At 43.7% G+C, this 20424-nt stretch overlaps 1 protein-coding gene across 8 annotated transcripts in view; it reads right to left on the bottom strand.

Moving 5' to 3' along the window:
- Window positions 1–15995, bottom strand: part of PKHD1 (PKHD1 ciliary IPT domain containing fibrocystin/polyductin) — a 446865-nt gene extending 430870 nt beyond the window's left edge. For all 8 annotated transcript variants that reach the window (XM_061196096.1, XM_061196099.1, XM_061196100.1 and 5 more), the window contains exons 1-8: window positions 15843–15995; window positions 11719–11891; window positions 10391–10518; window positions 8843–8920; window positions 8077–8221; window positions 7732–7840; window positions 3694–3751; window positions 291–369 (exon numbers count right to left, since the gene is read on the bottom strand). In XM_061196096.1, coding sequence (XP_061052079.1) covers window positions 291–369; window positions 3694–3751; window positions 7732–7840; window positions 8077–8221; window positions 8843–8920; window positions 10391–10442 — 521 coding nt within the window. In that variant the 5' untranslated portion in view covers window positions 10443–10518; window positions 11719–11891; window positions 15843–15995. The remainder of the gene's footprint in view (window positions 1–290; window positions 370–3693; window positions 3752–7731; window positions 7841–8076; window positions 8222–8842; window positions 8921–10390; window positions 10519–11718; window positions 11892–15842) is intronic.
- Between the last annotated feature and the right edge of the window lie 4429 nt (window positions 15996–20424).

The following is a 20424-nucleotide window of genomic DNA, read 5'->3' as shown; positions in this document are numbered from 1 at the left end:
AGAAGGGGAAGAATCAAGAAAGAAAATCCACAGATGCAATTACAGTACAACTCACACTGCGCCCAGAGTGACTAGTTGTCAGTAAATAAATGGACCAACTTAATCGACCAGTCGCAATTACATTAACCAAGTTTGTTGAAGCCCAGCTCACGAGGGACCGTAAACTGCAAAGAGGAAAAGAGGAATTCCGTGCCAGCTGCTTACAATTTATTGTTATCGTGGAAGCTGGTCTCAGGAATCAATCCAGCATATCTGTAACTAGTTGAACACAGAAACAAGCACACGCTTACCTATGAACGTACTCGGCATCAAAATCAAAGGTTTCCGACCTTCCAGTGATAATCCAGCCATACACATGTATAAGGTTTCCTGTTTGAAAAACATTTTTTCAATTAATCTACTCAGCTCACACTCTAAATATGTAACGTAAACTGTATTTCTCTTTTGTTACCTCTACTCAAAATGGCCAAGCTTGTCATGACTCAGAATATTAATACATTTTTATAAACTGTACAACAGGAAAGGATGACCAAGTATAACCCATTCATCAATATTAAATATCAAAGAGGCAAAAATAATGAATCATTGCCATTGTGGACTTATTCATGTATGTATGGAGCACAGAAGGGATATCAGGGCTTCTTCACAGTCCCAGGAAGGGAGGCAGGGAGGGGCCAATTTAAACACACTGCCTTGTTCCACTCTCTTGGCTGTGTGTAGACCATCCACCCACATGGGATTAAAAATAATATTCTTTGGGGGTGCTCCATGCTTCATGAGACTTTCCTCTGGATACATGTGATAAGAGGAAGCTCGTATCACACGATCTGGATAGATATTCAAAGATACGAAACTTCTTTCCGTATCTCAGAGTACAAAAGATGAATGTCATGGATGAATCAAATGGAAGGAAGTCAGAAAGAAGGGCACGAGAGAGCAACAGAGTTATGGCTTAAAGGATGGGCCACTGCACATGCAGTTAATTCAACAAATATGCTCATGTTCAAAGATCAGGCAAAATGGGGATCCAAAGACAGTTGGCATCTGCCTTGTCCACTGATAAATGGATGACTTCCACTGCTGGGTCTCCTCTATGCAATGTGTAGGGATTCCCATTGGGTAGCAAGTTTTTCCTTGATACTCGCCTCTTTTGAGTTCATAAAAATGGGGGTGCAGGTATCAACAACCCCCTTTTACCAAGGGGAACTCTCAGCATTACCCCCACCTTCTCTGCTCAGAGGATCTGGGAAAGAAATCTAGAGTAGCCCCTTCTCAGAAAGAGTTTGGGGCCCATACCTGATGCTACATGAGTTGCTTTCCTCCAGAGTTGAAAAACACCTAAATTCAGTTCTGCGGAAATGCATAAAGCAAGGTTTTAAGCAAACACACCAGAGCAAGTTAAAGTTCACCACACAACCCCACAACGTGGAAGTGTGTGCCTTCCAAGTAATTATGGAATTTAACCATCAAGGCTGTACTCTTCCAGCATCACAACACTCAGAGGTAAGAGAGGTGTTGGTTAATGAGGCAAAACCTCACAAATAGAAGAGAAGAGGGCATCTTTGGGGCTCATGAGGTCACTGAATTCAGAGGACTTTGGGTCTCTTCATGGCTACACTTCAGGCCACGAAAGAACATGAGCAAGAAGTGATGCTTCCCTACATACTGTGCATGTGTTTTATTAATAGGAAGTGACTTTTATCTGCAGTCATTGGATGACTGGCCCTAAAACAGTGGAAACCTTCCAGGAAGTATGGCAGACACTTGACCAGAGAGCGGGTAGAAAGAGAGGAAATTCAGTGACTTAGACAAAGGTTGTGGAACTGGCAGAAGCCCAGAGTCTGAAGGTCTCGGCTACTGTTGCCAGCTAGCAAAATAATTCTTCATTTTACTAGGGCTAACCGATGGATTTCCTGGCTTTGGCAGGCATGATTTCTACAACTGATGGGCACAATTTTACAAACGAATAACAGGTTATAGAAACTAGGAATTCCTGGGAGTTTTTGTTTTGTTTCTAAACAAAGAAGCCCAACAAACAGCAGCTGACAAATGGCTAAGCCAGACCGTGTGCTGGGCGGGGAGGGGGGATTCCGCGTCACAGTGGAGGACTGTTAACCACATATGGGAGTTCAGCTGTTCACAAAACATCTCTCCTGTCTCTGCCACCTCCCCCATCTCCCTGTCTGCTACTCTGGGCAGGCTTCCCAAAGGAGATGAGACTAATCGTCTGGAAAGTGATTTCAAAGATGCAGCCGTGTGGATCCTGCCCGGAGGGACCACTCCAACCAGCTCAGCCACCAATCGTTCTCCCCGAAGGTGGAGGAGACAGTGTGCAGAACTCAAACTGGGTGGGAGAAATGGGCTTGACAGATCTGGGCGCCAGCTGATGCCCCATGTCACACCTCTCACGGCGGGCTTTCCTCCTCAACCCTCACCCTAACAAGGTTTCTGCCATCCGAACGGGAGTTTTCTAACAAGACCAGAGCAGGGGGGAGCTAAATGACGGCATGTGACTTTCACAGACCACAACTCTTCTTAATAAAACATGATCACATCTTGATTATTCAGATGAATGGAAAGGAACAGATCTGTGAATAACATGCCTTAATAAGACAAGGCCAAATTCATATCCTTCAGGATGTAATTTAAATACACACATACATCATCTGTGTCTATACACACAGACATACACACACACACCAAAAGTACAGACACTTTTCAGTGACTCAGAGATTCATTTTGACATTCTTGAACCGTTCGAAACAACTAGATCAGTTTATGCATTGAGATGCAACCACATGTAAAAATTGAGCAACTTGTATTCCCATACTTATATCATCTGGAAACCCTGAACAAATAAAACCTGAAAGTGATGTAGGAATTTGTCAAGAATCAGACAGCAAATTATATGTGATCCCAGCTCTGTTTACTACTTAGTTTTAAGTAAGTGTTTCTTAGTTGCAACTCCTTCTTTTATAACCACCCTCCCAGCGTTCTCTCTCTTCTTTTCTATCCTCCTAGTCTCTGCATGTAAGTGTGCTCTCTAACTCATAAACAAACCCCCAGGATCAGAACCAGGGTTAATGGCCTTCCAAGTGGTACCCAACTTGGCTCAACACAAAATAAAATGTAAGGTACATGGGCCCACTCTGGATTCTGACTATCTGCCTTCAAATCTCAGCTGTACCACTCATTACGACTTTAGGCAAATAACTTGACCTTTTGGTACCTCCTTTCCTCACCTCCAAAATGGAAATAATAATAGTTCCTATATCATCAGGTGTTGTGAGGATCTAATGAGATAATATAAATAATAAAGCTTAGAACAGAACCTGACTCCCAGGAAGGGTCAATAAAGGTTTGTTATTGTGTGGATGATTATAAAGTTAGGAGTGATGATGATGTCTATATTCTCCATTCTCCAGCAACACCTGGTTTGATTTTGCTGGCCTCTTTTTCTTTTCATGTTAAGATTCCTTTGGTTATCAGTGAAGTAATAGAGAAAAAGTGCCCAGAGGTGAAACCAAACCAGGTTAAAAATAAACCAGAGATTGACGCTTATTTTCAAAACAGCATCAGAGAAGCGGTTAAAATTTCCTATTTATAGAAACCATCCACCTGGGTAGAAGAGTTTGCAATAAGCTTCAGCAAAGGGATTTATATTTATTGTTATCTTAATAAGAGATTTCTTACCTGGAACTCCACTTGGTGGATTAACTTGGTAAACAATGGGTGTCTGTGCCCTGGAAAACTGTTTAGAAAATGTTATCACAGTGAGCATTTCATTAGAACATCACAGTGACATACACAAGAAGCCTAAGTCATTCCACACAGAGCATTCATCTAAGGCAACAAGTGGTTGCATTTCCTCAAATCACCTTACATCTATCTCCTTTCATCTTCACGATATTTCTGTGAAGCAGAGATAACAGACATTGTTATAGTTCTTCCATAGATGAGGTCAAGGGAATCTGATCAAGGTCATATGTCTTCCCTGCACCATATCACTCACACCTGGGCAAGTCTGTTTCTACTTGCCCACCTGCCATACCAGGAACATGTTTCACCAAAGGAAAGGTAGGCAGGCCATGCTTTAAAATACCAACCTTTTAATTCCATTATTGCAACTTGATATCTTGGGGTCTTGAAGTTTTTTTTAAATTTTTCTAGACAATAGTTTGCTTATTTAGATAAAAAGGATTGCAAATTAAATTATTATCAGCCAGCACCTTGGTAGGGATTAGCAAGCTACAAAAAATTGGAAGTTGGAGAGATACGCAAGGGAAGTTTGTTTGGGAAAATGGAAGGTGCCTGCTGGGAGGAAGATGATTCAAAGGATGCAAGGAATGAGAAGCAACATTACTCTCCAAGGAGAAAACCAGCATTGTTTGGAGAGGCAGGAGCCTGGAGAAGCCTGGTCCTGGCACTCAAGTCATCCTATGATGCCCTCACCCCCTGAAGCACATCAACTGCTAACTATAAGCTCCAGAAAGGCAGGGGCAATGCCTGGCTGAGTCATTGGTTGTATCCCTGGGCACAGCCTGCTATGTAAAAGACATTCACATTTTTGTGAATGAATGGAGTGGCCCCATCTGAGATGACTGATACACTGCCTGGAAGCAGAGGAGAGAAGGAGACAATTCCGGGAACTCCATCTCACCTATAGGCCTCTGGGTTAGTTCCAGATTAGAGCATTTCACAGTCAGGGCCAGCATGAAAAAAGAGAGAATCATAAGGATGGACTGACCTGGCCAAGGTTTGACCCATAGGCTAATGACTCACCCAGGAAGAGACCTGGTCTCCCCTTCCTGCTACCTTCACCCCCATCCTACTCTAGACACCTAGACCACCTTTACTCTCCTAACCTACTGTACCTCCCATTTGCAAAACAAAGACAGCAAATTGTTTTGCTTGGTCTGCTTCCAGCACCCCAGGAGTCCACCTTCCCAGGGAGAAGAGCAATAAAGAATAACTCTGGTGTTAATCAACAACCCTCATCAGACATGGAGAATCAACAGACATTTTAACAAAGCTGATGGCGGCTTGGCAAGTGCAGGTTTTATGTATTGATTCACATGGCTGTACAGTCTGTCATCAAGGCTTGTTTCCTCCCTTCCTAACAGAAAGGGTTAGAAAAGAGTTCACAGAAAATATGTACAGTTAGGAGGTCAAAATAAGAATGCTGTGACCTCACAGTTTGGGAGCTGGCTCTGATCTCACTGAAGGATAAAGATTAATGCAACTCCACACACACCTGCCAAACATACACTACCCCCCTCCCAGCTTCCTCCTGCACCCAGACCTTCAACTCCCACTGGGACACCTTCATACCATTGTCATTCCCACTGGAACTTTATCATAGGAGCTTTATGATACAGAGCAGTGGTTACTGCCCATCTTCCAGATGTTAGAAACTGAGGCAGACGGAACAACTGAATCCAAACCACACAAGGAAACACACCTCTCGACTTCCAACTTAAAATACAAGGTCTAAAATACCATATGCTAACACATATACATTTGGAATCTAAAAAAAAATGGTTCTGAAGAACCTAGGGGCAGGACAGGAATAAAGACGCAGACGTAGAGAATGGACTTGAGGACACGGGGAAGGGGAAGGGTAAGCTGGGACAAAGTGAGAGAGTGGCATGGACATATATACACTACCAAATGTAAAATAGATAGCTAGTGGGAAGCAGCCGCATAGCACAGGGAGATCAGCTCGGTGCTTTGTGACCACCTAGAGGGGTGGGATAGGGAGGGTGGGAGGGAGATGCAAGAGGGAGGAGATATGGGGATATATGTACATGTATAGCTGATTCACTCTGTTATACAGCAGAAACTAACACACCATTGTAAAGCAATTATACTCCAACAAAGATGTTAAAAAAAAAAAAAATGCAAGGTCTATCCTTCAGGCTGAGAGCCTTCCACCAGAAGTGCAGGGGAAATAAAGGCGACTCCTGCATCACTCCCTCCCAGGTCCTCAGAGAGTGGCAGGGCAGGCTCAGAGTGAAACCTCAAAAAAGGCTTCACTTGTGAATCTCTCTGAGCTGACACAATATAAAATGGCACTTTTCTAAGAGAAACAGGTCTCTGGTCACCCACGAAGCTACAGACATGACAAAGTGAAAAATTAACGAGCTTCCAAATCCAGCTTCCTGCAGGCTGATCCTGAGCCCGAGTGGGGTCGGCAGCAGCAAGGTAGGGGGAGCCGAAAAGCAGAGGATGAGAATGATAAAGCCGCAGCTACCAGCTGCTTGATAAACCTGTGAGTTGTTCAAACTTGTCAGTGCCTGCAGCAGGCTCTTTGGAGTGGACTGGAGAGGTGGAATTAATTTTTAATACATATGGTTCCCCCAGCCCCAGCCCCCAAACAAAGAGAGACACTGGGTTTCCTTCAAGCTCAGAATGCCTCTCATTAACTGCATCCCCTGGTGATTTTTCATCAATTCACCAAGCTAGTGGAACCACCGGAGGACTTGCTTTCTTTTATGTGCAATTTTAGGAAGTGTTTCTCTTCTTTCCCCTCTCTCTCCCTACCGGTCTTTTAATAAGTAGGAAAACTATTATCTGGGGTGAAAGGACATCAAAACCAAAAGCAGCACAGTGATTAAGGACCATGCTCGGCCGTCTCTCTTCTGTTTTATTCACTGATACAATGTAGAGGTGCTGGTGTGGGTCTTAACAAAAAAGAATTTTTTTTTTCTTTCTGCCGCACACGTGCAAAAGCAAAATTCTGGAAAACAAGATTCTCTTGGAGTAAGAAACAAGTTGTTAAATGTGAACTGATGGCAAATTCCAAATTCTAAAGATGAATTGCCTATGTAAAACGTGGATCATATGAGAGATGAATTTAGAAGATGAAGTCTTGTTGTAAAGGAGCATTGATTAATAACTAAATTGTGTTATTAGGAACTGCTCTTAAACAGAGGCTCCCTGAGGCAAGTACAACCCTGCCAAACTGCTGCATTTTATGGAAAGTCTAGAACCTATGCTTTCAGAGAGCATTTTAGTGTAAAACCAATCTGAAATGGACAGTAGACTCAACAACATAAAATGAAGCCCCAACATAAAATTAATGCATCTGGAAGCTCTAAAAGAAGCAGGCATCGACTCGTAAACTCTCTCTATCTGCTTGCTTTTTGCTCTCTCTGAGCTCGAAGGAGAATTCCAACAGCACATGCCCTTTCGGTCTAGGGTTGGAAGAAGAAGCAGAAATCAACCGTGAAGCAGAGAAGAAGGCGGAACTTGGGTCCCTGAGTCCCTTCACCATGCTTACACTCCAGATGATCTCAGCTGTAAAATGAAACACTGATGCACAATGGTAATCTTTGTGGCTCCTCTATGGGCTTCAGTATAAGTGAGGATTTAGATGCAGGTTCCAATCCTGGTTCTGCTATTTACAAACTAGATGACATGGGCAAATTATTTAATCTCCCTGAGCCCCAGCTTGCTCATCCGTAAAAGCAGGATAATAAAAAGCTACCCCATAAAATTGCTGTAAGCATTAAATGAACGTGCATAAAGCACTTAGCGAGAGCCTGACATACACATGCTCAATACTTACCTTCTTAAGATAGTCTCGGAAACTCCGTAACTATCATCCACCTGTTCCTCTCATCCTGGCAAAGCAGAAAGACTCCTCAGCTGATTTATAACTTGCTTGTCGATAGCGCAAGCACACTCTCAGACCAGGCAAACACACATTCCTCCATGCTTAGTACCCACCTTGAAAGTGCAGCTGTCTCGTGGTCCTGAACTTGGGCTGCCTACGACCTGTCCCCCAGCCTGCACTTCCAGGTGATACAGACCTTCATGTGCTTCGGACAGCAGAGATCTGAGGGCAGAAAGCGGCAATCCTTGTGAATCAGACTATGAATTGCCAAAGCTGGCAGCCCCACTTGACCACTTCAAATTTCCCCCCTGCAGCTGTGAAACAGAGCTAACCCAGGAGTCCTGTATTTCACCTTTCCTGCCTTTCATGGCAGGAGTTGCTCTAATTTGCCACTGAAATCTACTGAGATGAGCAAAGCACTCATCCTGTCTGGTCTTCTCATTCCCGGGCAGGTGTACCTGGTCCTACACATCACTACCGGCAAATCCAGGAGGACAGGAGAGATGTCACAGGGTATGATGGGCAGCATGGGTACAGCCACATTCACCAGGTGGATCTCCAGCTGAGAGCCGTTGGCAGGATAAAGGAGACCTGGCTCCAAACCTAAACACAAGGGAGAGTGGAGTCTCAGGCTGAACAGAGCAGTAATCCACACAGGGTAATACAAAAACCTGCCACACAGGGGCAATGGCAGGCCCTGAGTTTACCTAAGGGTTAAAAGTAATATTTCTCATTTCCAAAGGCTGTATGAATGAGTGTGCTTCTTTATGACTTTATTTATTTTCTGAATTCTCTCTTCAGGTCCATCCACTTAAATCCAGGAAAGAATTTTCCAACCCTCAAAGTTACTCTTTTCCAGTGGTATAGATGGATACACTGAGCCATGGCTTAGAAGCTCCCATATGTAGGATTATCGACAAGGAAGCTAACCAAGGTTCTGAGGGTCACATTGCCAAGTTCTGTGCTACATGGGTATCATCTCATTAGGGTTCCTAGAGTTCCACCCCACAGCTTGGGATAAGGAAGTGGACACAGACATATAATGGTGTGATGTAACATTAGCATGTGGGCATCTGGTAACATAGAAGTTGGTCAGTTGGTCCATCTCCCTTCCAGACCTCTTTTACACCTGTCTTTAGACAAGGAAGAACACCAAAGACTCATTCTTTAGGATTCTTTAGATCAATAAATAAGAAACTTGCATTCGGTAAGGCCCAAACCTACCGTCAAAAATAACAGTGATCCATGTTCCCCCTGCGAGGCTGCCTTCTTCAGGTTCAATGTGGACACTCAGACAAGGCACTATAAGTGAGTAGGAGAAATACTGGCTTCAATGTGCAAATTCAATCCACCGGCTTCCTTTGAGCATTCCTCAGAATCACCACAAGGGCTTCATACAGCACAGATCGCTGGACCCACCCCCAGAGTTTCCCATCCAGTAGTTCTGTGGTGGATCCCAAGAATTTACAGTTCTAACCAGGTGCTGCTGGTGTTACTGGTCTGGGGACCACACTTTCCTCCCATTTTAAGGAAAGTTTTGACTGATCTTCTTATCTTAGACATCGAAAAACCCTGTGTTCACCAGGACAATCCTGAATTTCCACTTCCTTTGGAAAAGCCTCCAGGATACATTTGGTTCCTAACTGAATCCATAAAATGTCTTGTCTCTTTCCCACTCTTTAATTAGGTGGTCATATTTAACTGTTACCACTTATTTCTTATATTTCCACTTCCCAGAGAAGAGGAGAAAGTTCTGGAAGTTATCCCTCTTTCAGTCCTCCTGCTTAGAGCATCATCCTCTAGTTTCTCCCTTTTGAATACATGATCAGAATGACTCCCCAAAGAGACACAGCATTCTCTAGATTTTTGCTTTGCCTGCTCAGAGAGGGGCTAAAGCATGAATCAGTGTTAGAATTTTTTTTAAAGCCCACTATAGACTTACACACTAGGCTAGACTGGGTTCTCGCATAGAGACTATGGGCTGAGCGTGACCTTATCAATGCCTTATTTTTGAAGATGATCCTGGATGGACATGCCTTGTCCGAGGTAAAGTCAGCAAAAATCAGTTAGCTCCTCAGTGAGGTCTACAGAACACTTTTCGGTTTCTGTATCGGAAAAGTTAAAGGATCATCCAGGCCACGCTAACTCTGGCTAGCCCAGGGCTTTGTACATTTATGTACATTTATGCAGGTGGCGCTCTGCACAACCAAGAGTGGTGAAGAATCATTCACATCGACACAACCATTCGTGGCAGCCCTGGCCAGATAGGCTCATGCTCACCCCTCAAAGGTGTATTAGATACTTCTACCTTAAGAAGATCAAAAACAAATGCCATAAAAAGATACAGAGGATAACCAAAGTCACTGAGAAAACTAGAGACCTGATTTGAGAAAAGGAAATTTTTATTGGTCATTAATCACTAAGACAAGATAAGCTACTCCCCTTGGGAAGATAAAGTAATAAAATCTAAATAGAATTGCATTGTATGGCTCAAAAAGAAATTATAAAAGGAAGGTTATAAGTTATTATTAAAAGCTCTAGACTTAACAGCAACTTCCACTGGCTGTTAAAAAATTAAAGTATATATTTATAACTATTTAATATATAACCTCAACTACTAAACAGAAAAAAATTATTAAGCAGAGAAAATTTAAACCTAGAGGAGATACTATAACACTTCCTCCCAAAGTAATATTTAAGTAGCAATAAATTAGTTCTCAAGGTAACCTGCTGCATTCTATCCAAAATCCCTTCAAAACACATCCAACTCACCTGCTAAAAGTAGTATTTTGATACTTGTCAGAGAGACCAGCCAGCCAGTCATCTTGTTCACTTAAATCAATCCTTTCAAAATTGTTCAGACATTAAACACATTTTCAATTTTGATTGGAGCAGCAGAGCTTTATAAAAACAAAATGAAAAATTACTATCACTTTTGCTTAGATACAATTGCTTTGCTTCGTTAAAACTTGGGAAATTAAGGAAATTATACCAATATGACCCTAGAGTCTTCAGAGGGACCCACCTTCTTCCCAAGCTTGGAAGAAAAGGATAATCTAAGAATCTTACATAAAATTATCATTATTCTACCCCCTTGTCCCATTGACTTATTTTATGCATGTTTAAGCTGGGTAAGTAATAATAACCTCTTTCCTTAATTCATTATTAAATAAACACTTAAATTTTTAAAATAAATGAATTCCAGATTCAAAATACTAGTTAATGGCGATTATGGAGAGGGGGTGCGGGCGGGTTGTTTTGTTTTGTTTTCTGGAAGTCTCAGTCCTCTAGGAACCAATCAACACAAAAAGAGTAAAGAGTTAAAGCAAATGTTAAACATGGTAACAAGTTGAAAAAAAATGGTGTTAATGGAAATTTGGGGGAAATTATCTTATCCTCACAGCAGAGGAAACAGGAAGGAAAGAAACAGGAAGAAAAAACTGGACCCTCCAAACTGGACCCTATGACCCCAGGTCCCTCTACCTCAATCCACGATGCCCGGATCATCCTCTTTAAACTCTGCCTTCACTGTGCCCTTCTCCTGCTTAAAGCTTTCAATTCAAAGCAAGACCTCTATCACTTCAAAAATGATGATAAGAACACTTGGTAAGATTTTTATCAAGATTAACTGAGATGATAGATACATAAAGAAATTAACACAGGGCCTGGCACAGAGGAGATGCCCACGAACTTTAGTTTTCTTTTGGAGGGTTCTCTGCTTCCAAAGGAAAGCCCTCTCTCTGACTTTGCAGTCCCACCATGATCTGCCCCCCACCTTTCCAACTTCCCCTCGCATTGCTCTCCTAGGTGACCCCTGTACTGCGGCGAAGCTGTTCTCCCCACCGTCTCGCAGACAAGCTTCCCACACGGCAGCCTCTACCTTGGATCCTGCTGGTCGCTTTCTGGATTCCCCAAATTTTCTTGTGCCCCAGTGAACTCCTGGCCTGCATCAGGGCCCAGCTTGGGAGCCGCCTCTCCACGTAATCTGTCCCTGTGTTGGTTCATAAATTAACCGGCCCCCAAACACAGAGGGCAAGGAGAGACCTTAGAAAGAGGCAGACACTCCAGATTGGCAGGTGTCAGGTTTCAGGAAAACTTACAAACGAGGCTTGTCGTGGGCGTCAGCGAGATGAGTAGATCTCCACACCCCTCCACAATCTTAAAAGTTTATAGAGACTTCAGTGGGATTCGGTCACATGTTCAATCCCAGTGGTCTCAACACCACATGACTCTCTCAAAACTGCATCCTTGAAAACAGCTCCGGCTGTGGGACCTGTGGGCAGAATGTACATTTCAAGGACAGGGAGGCTGTGAGGAGCCTCCAATTGCCCGGGGGCCTGCTTGCAGGTCAACTGGTGGTCACGCCCTGTGCATGACCTCCTCCAGCAGTCTGCCCCTCATGACCAGCTCTAACAATCTCACTTGCCCCCTCTTCCGAGTTGTGCCCTGAGAGGTCAGCAAAGGGTTTCACCAGCATGGAGGGGGCTCCTTTGGCAGCTATCTGGCTGCATAGGAGATAGAGGCCACAGCAACAGTATAGGCACATGCAAGAGAAAACACAGATTAACATTCCCAACATACGTAACATTTTTTTCCACCAAGAGCTCCATGATCTGAACCACTGATTTATCAAGTTCCCTGGGTTGGTGGTCAGATCACTCAGGAAGTTCACTTGTGTCCTCATGTGATTTAATAAAGATGATGCATCAGCAGATTCATCGGGTGTAAACACGCAACATTCTGCTTGGATAATGGCTCAGGTGCCTCCTTGCAAGGCAGGGATAGTGTCCGAGGCCATCCTATGCTGGAGGACAACTTTTCGCATTAGGGACATTTCAGTGTTCCGTAAGGACAGGCTTTGTTGGCTATCATTTAAGGACTGTTGGGTGAATTTAGTAACAGCTTCTATGTGCTCCAGGCCAATGGAGGGAACAAAGGCAGCAGCCAAACAATGGCACCAGTGGAAAACAGACATGCCCATCTGGTCTTGAGGAAAGGGAGGTTGGAAAGTTTGGAAACTTGACCTGGTTGTGTATACCATACGAGGCCAGGGAAGGCAGCCCTGTTAGGCATGAGGAAATGGACTGGGGGATATGCCATACCAGGACCGCACCTTCTCCCCTCTTTCCCATGGTGCCGGTTCCATTCCAGATGTAGTACATTTCCATAGGTCTGGCTGGCAACAGGACAATGGGATCCTGTGGAGACTGAAGTAATTCACCTATCCTGGTGGGATGTCCCATTGTAAATTCCAGTAGATAATGTCTTAGGATACCTGGGAAGGTGTGATAGGGCTTGCTGTTATCAGCAGCATAGCACGTTGACACATGGTGAGAATCAGGGCAATGGCCTTCTCCCATGACTTTTGTACCTTTACAATGTTGGGTGTCTTGGTAAGGGTGCTCAGTCTCATACACGGGGCAACAGGTTTTACTGGTTGATCAACTATATTAAAGCCTAGGATAGTACTTTAGTGCACCCAGCCAAGGTGGCTTTACCTGTTATTAATTTAATCTGTTGCTTTAATATTCCACTTTTCCTTTTTACTAACCCTACTTCTTACAGTTTATAGAGGAGGTGGAACCTCCATTCATGTCATGTTCTTTTGCCCAGTCTTGCATATCATGACCTTTGAAATGTGACCCATCAATCACTGTCTTTTGGATGAGGGTACCCAAACATAGTGCTCGGTTCTCTAATCCCCTAATGGTGGCAGCCTGGTTTGTGCAGAGACAGAGGGAAGCTTGGGTTAGGCCAGATGCAGTGTTCATAGAAACCAAGACATATTTAGAACCCTCCCTCAGAGGGAGGGGCCCAATATAATCAATTTACCAATCCTTCACCAGTTGGAAACTCCAGTAGATGGTACCAGACCTCTTTGGAAGTTGCTTTGGGTGTTGTTTAGAACATATAGGACATGCCGTTACTTGCATTAACCAAGTCACTGCATTTCAAGGGCAATCCAGCATCCTTGGCAATATGCCATCTTACCGAGGTGTTACAGTGACTGCTCTTCCTATGTACCCAATCTGCTGTGGCTACTGAAGGGTCAGTTGCTTCAATCACCTTCCTGATTGCCAGAGGGGGCATTTGAAGGATCTACATATTCTACAGGGCCTAGGAGCACTCACATTTCTAGAGACAGGGGCCTGGTGGGCAGGGTGTTCCCCTGCTACACAGAGACATGCCACTTAGTCAAACTGGGCCTTTGAGTCATGGCAAATGTGGGTTGATGGAACATATTCTCAATCCACCCCTTGAAAGGAAGGGAAGTTCTTACCATGATATGCTGTGTACGCTGCTAGAGCTGTTGCTCTCTGGCGACATATCAGAGTTTTGCCACCTTCTAGAGCTGGGACCAAAACCCTAGGGACACTCTTTCCTTCTGTTGTCTCTGCCACAGGGCCCAGTTGACACTTTCTGGAGTCACAGACACATATAACTCATGGTAGCCCTGCTTGGGAGATGCCCAGAGCTTTAATCTGCTTCACTAGTATTCTTGCCTGCTCATAGGTAGCTTGTAGTTTTGACTCGCAGTTCCACATGTGCCCTTTTTTTGCCAGGTTGTATAAGGGACAGAGGCATTGTGCCAGGTGGGCAATAAAAGTCCTCCAAATCCCCAAAATCCCTACAAAGGCTTGCATCTATTTCATACTCTTAGGGCTTGGATAGGCTTACATCTTAGTTATAGCTTCTGGAACAACTTGAGTCTTAGCCAACTACACAACTCCCAACAACTTTACAGTGATGCCCGGGCCTTGAATATTCTGTGGATTCACTGCCCATCCTCTTCCTTGCAGATGTTCCAGCAAAGTCTGCAGAGTGTCCTGCAGCAGAGGCAAGGCTTCACGTGTTAACTTTCTATCATCGATGTAATGGATCCCTTTCATTGATACAGGGGGATTAAGAAAACACTGAGACCAGAAAAAATAGTTATACCATTTCAAAAAAGTAAAAGCCAAGATAAATGCCCAGAAAAGGAATATCTACAAAAAACTTAGAATAAACGTAGCTTATGTGTATGGGCTTCCCTGGTGGCGCAGTGGTTAAGAATCCGCCTGCCAATGCAGGGGACACAGGTTCGATCCCTGGTCCGGGAAGATCCCACGTGCCGCCACAACTACTGAGCCTGTGCTCTAGAGCCCATGCTCCACAACAAGAGAAGCCACCACAATGAGAAGCCCGCGCACCGCAATGAAGAGTAGCCCCCGCTCGCCGCAACTAGAGAAAGCCCGCGTACAGCAACAAAGACCCAACGCAGCCAAAAATAAAATAAATAAAATAAAATAAATAAATTTATTCTTTTAAAAAAACATATCTTATGGGTATGTCCTGATTAAGTTAGTGCAATGGATAAAATCATCTCTAGTTAATTCAACTCCACAAACACTTATCATACACCTAATATATGCTGTGCACTGTGCTAGGAGCTGGGAAAACAGAGGCAAATAATCTGTGTACCTGCCAACAAGTCCCCAGTGGATGGGGTAGGAGTGGAGGCTACTTACATTTACAAGAGGAGTTCTAAAGTTTTCAAGTAGATTCAGCAGGTGTTCCTTTAAATTGCAAAATTCCCTACATTTTTACACCTATTTGGAATAGAATTCGTTTTTAAAACATTCAATTTTCAGAAATACATCTACTGCCTAGAGAAATGTACTCAGGAGTATTTTCTACTTAGTCCAAAAGCACAGGATCTGATTTGCTTGTTACGCCCAACAGAATATGCTCGGCTTGGGAGAGTCTATTTTCAATCTGACTGTGATTTTAACATTTTTTCTCAAGCTTAAAACAATGGAAGTAAATAGTCACACATTGGTTTTCTTCAAGCCCTATGTTCAGAGCTACATCTTTTCCTTTAAAACAGAACAATCAAATCAATAATACATGTATTTTTCTTTATGTGATTTTCCACTAATTCTTCCTAAGAACAAACTCAGCCTCCATTTAATTCTTTTAACTAGAATATTTTCAACCAGAGGAGAGCTGTGTGCATTGGGTCAAGTCTTCTCTCTCCCCTTGTCTCTCTCTCCCCTCTGCCCTCATTCCTCCTCTTTCTCCTTTCCTCCCTCCCCTCCCAGCCTCCCCCCACTTTGGGACTTTGACAGACAGAGCTGCAAGGTTGCTACTACAGACCCCCCATTTCCTTTGTTCACCACGACTTTGGCAAGAAAGGCAACACCTAGAAAACACAGAGCAGAGACATTTCTGAACCCAACAGTACCTTTTTCTGTTTCTCTCTCGTTGTGACTCAAGGGAGAAATTATCTTTCCTTTCCAAATGACCTTGTTTCTCTCTGTCAAGAACCGATGGCCCTGTTACCTGGTTAGAGCCCAGCCTGCAGCTACCACACAGGTAACTCACCTAACTCGTTTGTGTCCCGACCAAACCTACGCCAAAGTGAAAGTTCAGAGCTGACCATGGGGCAAGTTTAATGATTAACACAAGCTATTTAGGCTTTTTCCCCAGGGTCTTTTTTTAATGACCAAAGAAAGCGTGTCCTACATTTTTCTCCACTTACTGCATGTGGCCTAGACAAGAATTTTAAGTGAAAGTCCACCCAATGACACAAACAGACATTCAATAATTGAAAGAATTTGCCAGTAAGTCAGTGACCGAACACAGGCCCAGGAGAAAGGGCCACCAGAGGGCTGGTCCCCATTCATGAGCAGTCTCTGACTTTTCATCAAGAGAAATTGATGGCTTGTAAGTGCCTGCCACGGGCTGGCATTCTCACTATCGGGGGTGAGTCTAAAGAAGCAGAGAGAGGATGATTGACTCAAAGTCTTGCTAAGAAAGGGCCAACTAGCCCTCCCTGTTTTTTACTTTCCTCCCTCCCTCCTGACCTTGCTTTTTTGGCCAAGAGGAAGTCCTTGACTTGTCCCCATCACCGTCTATGAGGACCCAGACCATGGGTCTCAGTCACTGGCTTGACTCTCTTGATGAGGAATCAGACAAGCAGCTGACCTAGGAGGTCAGCACCACCTCCTTACCTGGTCCACATCTGACTTCCTTGTCTCCGTCCCACCATACACTCCAACTCACATCACCAGTTTCCTGATCGAGTCAGTCCATGCCCAGTGTTTCCTGACCAGAAGAAATTCTCATCTTCTTTCCTTTGAGACAGAAGCCTTTCCAGCATAATTTGATAACCCTGAGTCTCTGCCTCAAAGGACCTGGGAAGCATCCCCAGCAAGACCAGATTTAATCCATGGAAATAGAGCACAACCCTCATAAGAGTGCTGGAACTATCCTCTAGAAAGTATGGGAGTTTATACCAAATCTGATGTTCATCTCAGCTTGGCAACGGGCGACAAGCAGAATGATTTTCCTAGCACTGCTGCCAGTAGTTTAGAGAGAGGATGCCTGGCCAGGTTAGGCAGCTAGGGGGTCAGTCATCAGGCTACCCTCCTGCCTACTGAACCTCAGATTCCATTCTAGATCTTCCAATGCAGGTCCACAGGCATCATCTGAGCCACACTTGTGTGCTTCGCACGTGGGAAATAAGGAAGAGGTGACAGACCAGATTCTGGGGAGATAAAGGAGATTTCAAATTTATTGGTAATTTTTATTTTTGTAAAGAAAATTATATTCATGAACCACTTAGATGATCCAAAATTATTTTTTTTAAAGACTATAACACAGTTTCTGCCCTCAAAGTGCTTGCTGTCTGACAGGGGAGACATCATGATCAGATTCATTTACTATATTGTAGTCAAGTCTCGTGATTAAGACTTAACTCGTGTTTTATTTCTTGCTACTTTAACAAGAGATTCCAGAGATTAACCCCATCTATCCTTGAGTAAAGAGCCCATAATGGATATTTATAATTCTTTTTGGCAGCCTAGCTATCAAGACTAAAACACCCTAATTTTCTTATGGGTAGATGTGTCTCTTTACTCTTGACTAAAAGAAACCTAATGATATGTAGGACTTTGGTTTCTGTGCTCTAGGAACTTCCTGGTGGGCAATCAAGCTCTACGGTTAAAGAAATGAAGTTGAATGAGCCATTTCATGCTCCAAGGCCTGAAAGGAGAAGCTGCAGAACTCCACAGGCAGTGGCTTTGCCACATGGAAGTTGGGGGAGCCTTAAATACTCCTCTCTGTGAGCTCCATCCACCTCAAGACCCTCAAATATACACACATATCTAAGTTTGTCGTGCAAACACAACCTCCAGACAAGTCCCCTCCACCAACTCTTCCATCTAATCATACTCCAAAGTCCCTGTCGAATAGAAATTCTGAAGAAAATCTTGAGCTTGGGTCTCTGAAGGCAACCAGAGCATGGTTCCCCTACCACCCCAAGGCAGGTAGCCATGCTCACCCCCAGACATTGACACTCTTCCATAGGAAGCTATTTTTACAAGACCTTGTGAAATTCTCAAGACAAAAAAAATGCCTATAAAGCAAACTCAAGGAGGTCAAGGGAGCAGGTCATTTTCTGACCCCTTTCCCTTGGATTTCAACACCACTCTGAATTGCTGGGGACTCGAAGCTTTGGGAACTGGGGAGGGGTGGTATGAAAATGCATCTCACCGATCTCCAATTAGAGGAAGCATAATGACCAAAGGCCTAGCTGCTGTCCTTTCAGATTCATCTCCACATTTGCACTAAGGCCACATTTCTTCAGACTCTAACTGATATATAGGCCCTGAGAGATAACTAAGTTCCCACATGGGCAAATACAGAGTTACAAGTCATCATAATGTGGGTGCCACTGTAAATGTGACCTCATGAGTGTGGTGATGCCTGGCAACTTTTGGGTTATACGTGTCATTCCCAGACTAGATGCTGCCTTTGTTAAAGAAAAAAATGAGATATTCCCTCTGTACCCTCAAAACATTTTGCACAGTGCCTTACATAGAGTAGGTACACAATTAAATGGAAAGGAATGCCTGGGAATCCATTGGAGGAAAAACATTCTGGAATGGATGAGGGCCACCAAAGTCAAAAGTAGGTTTTAAACGGAAACCAAAAATGCTCAACGCATTTTTTTCTTTTTTTGCTTTCTCTTTATCAAAATTGTTTTATCATACCCTCTTCAACTTACAGGCATTTTTTTTTTTTTTTTGTCTTTGGAATTCTTTGTTTCATTACGGTTCTCACAAAATACAAAACTCAAACGTAATTGTCTACGTCCACCACAAAACAGAATCAAGTAAGTGGTTAGCACACAAAAAATGATCTTTTTCATTTTTTTATCAGAATCTGTATTTTATTTTATTTTTATTTATTTTATTTTATTTATTTATTTTTTAATTTATTGATTTATTGTTTTTGTTTTGTTTTGTTTTGTTTTTTGTTTTTGGCTGCGTTGGGTCTTCCTTGCTGCTCACGGGCTTTCTCTAGTTGCGGTGAGCCAGGGCTACACCTCGTTGCCGTGCGCGGGCTTCTCATTACGGTGGCCTCTCCCGTTGCGGAGCACGGGCTCTAGGCGCGCAGGCTCCAGTAGTCGTGGTGCACGGGTTCAGTTGCTCCGCGGCATGTGGGATCCTCCCAGACCAGGGCTCGAACCCGTGTCCCCTGCATTGGCAGGCGGATTCCCAACCGCTGCGCCACCAGGGAAGCCCCTCTTTTTCATTTTTTAAAATATAAATAACAACGTTCAATGTTTGACAGTTTTCTCTTGTGTGTGTGTTTCTCTTTAAGGCTTTATGTTGCAGACCCTTAAGTACACGTACCTGTCGTCAGGATACACCGCCCACAAGCAGGGAAGGCCACTGTGGATACATTCCTGAGGGTGACACGCACTTATCCATGTTGTACAGGCATATTTCTGATAGAAAGTGAACCTGGAACAGGACAGTAACATGGTCCTTCCATCTAAGTAAGAACTTCACTGGGTAGGTGGGACTCTGGAGTAAGCTGTGTTCTCACTCTCCTGATACACCATTTGTGTGACTAGCCCTGGAGGTATGCCCCAGCCACAGCCCTCACATTTTCTGTGTGGTCAGAATCCTCCCCGGTGAGGTGAGACAGGTGAATTCCCCTTTCACCTGTCTAGGATTGACCCAATTCCTCCTCCTTCCTTTTCCTCAAGTCTTGCTAGCCTCCCTTTTTCATAAAGAAACAAAGCTAAAGGAATTATATTCTCTCTGGTTCAATATCATACCCCTGATTAACTTTGGATCCAAAGGATAATGGGTATATGGACTCAGATTTGGAGAAGAAATGAATCTGTTCCACTAGAGGGTCAAAGCTATGGGTAAAATATTTGCTTCATAGTTTCTTTAGACAAATTTTCTTTCCCTCTAGAGTAAAATTACTTAAAAGTAATCTATCATTATTGCCTCTGACCGGAGTCAGTTTTGCTTATTAACTTATTTTGATAACAATGACCCCCACTTATCTGGAATCCAAACTGTGGTGCCCTGCATCATCCTGATGAGAGTTCTGAAAACCATCAAGGGTGCCCTGGGTGACACAGGTGAAATAACTTAATGAAGTCCATGAACTTGGGAGTAACATTGAACTGCGGGTAGGTTCCTCATTTGGATGAGCAGAGCTTACTGGCTACTCCAGCATCATATAATCTGGCAGCCTATGGGGCCACATGCTCAATCATCCTGAGGGCATCATTGGCTCACAACGCTCAACATAGCTAGGTTCATACCAATGACATAGGGTAATCGGAAAGCGGTGAAATCGAGTTCATATCTAACTTGTAGGATGACCAACTGTCTCAGTTTGCCTATGACTAGGAGCTTTCCGAGGTCATGCGTCTTTCAGTGTAAAACAGGGAAAGTCCCGGGGAAAACAGGATGGCTCATCACCCTACACTTTAGACAGCTCCTAGTCCAGACATA

The sequence above is a fragment of the Eubalaena glacialis genome, chromosome 7 (assembly GCF_028564815.1).
Source record: "Eubalaena glacialis isolate mEubGla1 chromosome 7, mEubGla1.1.hap2.+ XY, whole genome shotgun sequence".
Classification (NCBI taxonomy): Eukaryota; Metazoa; Chordata; class Mammalia; order Artiodactyla; family Balaenidae; genus Eubalaena; species Eubalaena glacialis.
Note: the sequence above shows the minus strand (reverse complement) of the source record. Positions and strands in the feature narration are given on the sequence as shown.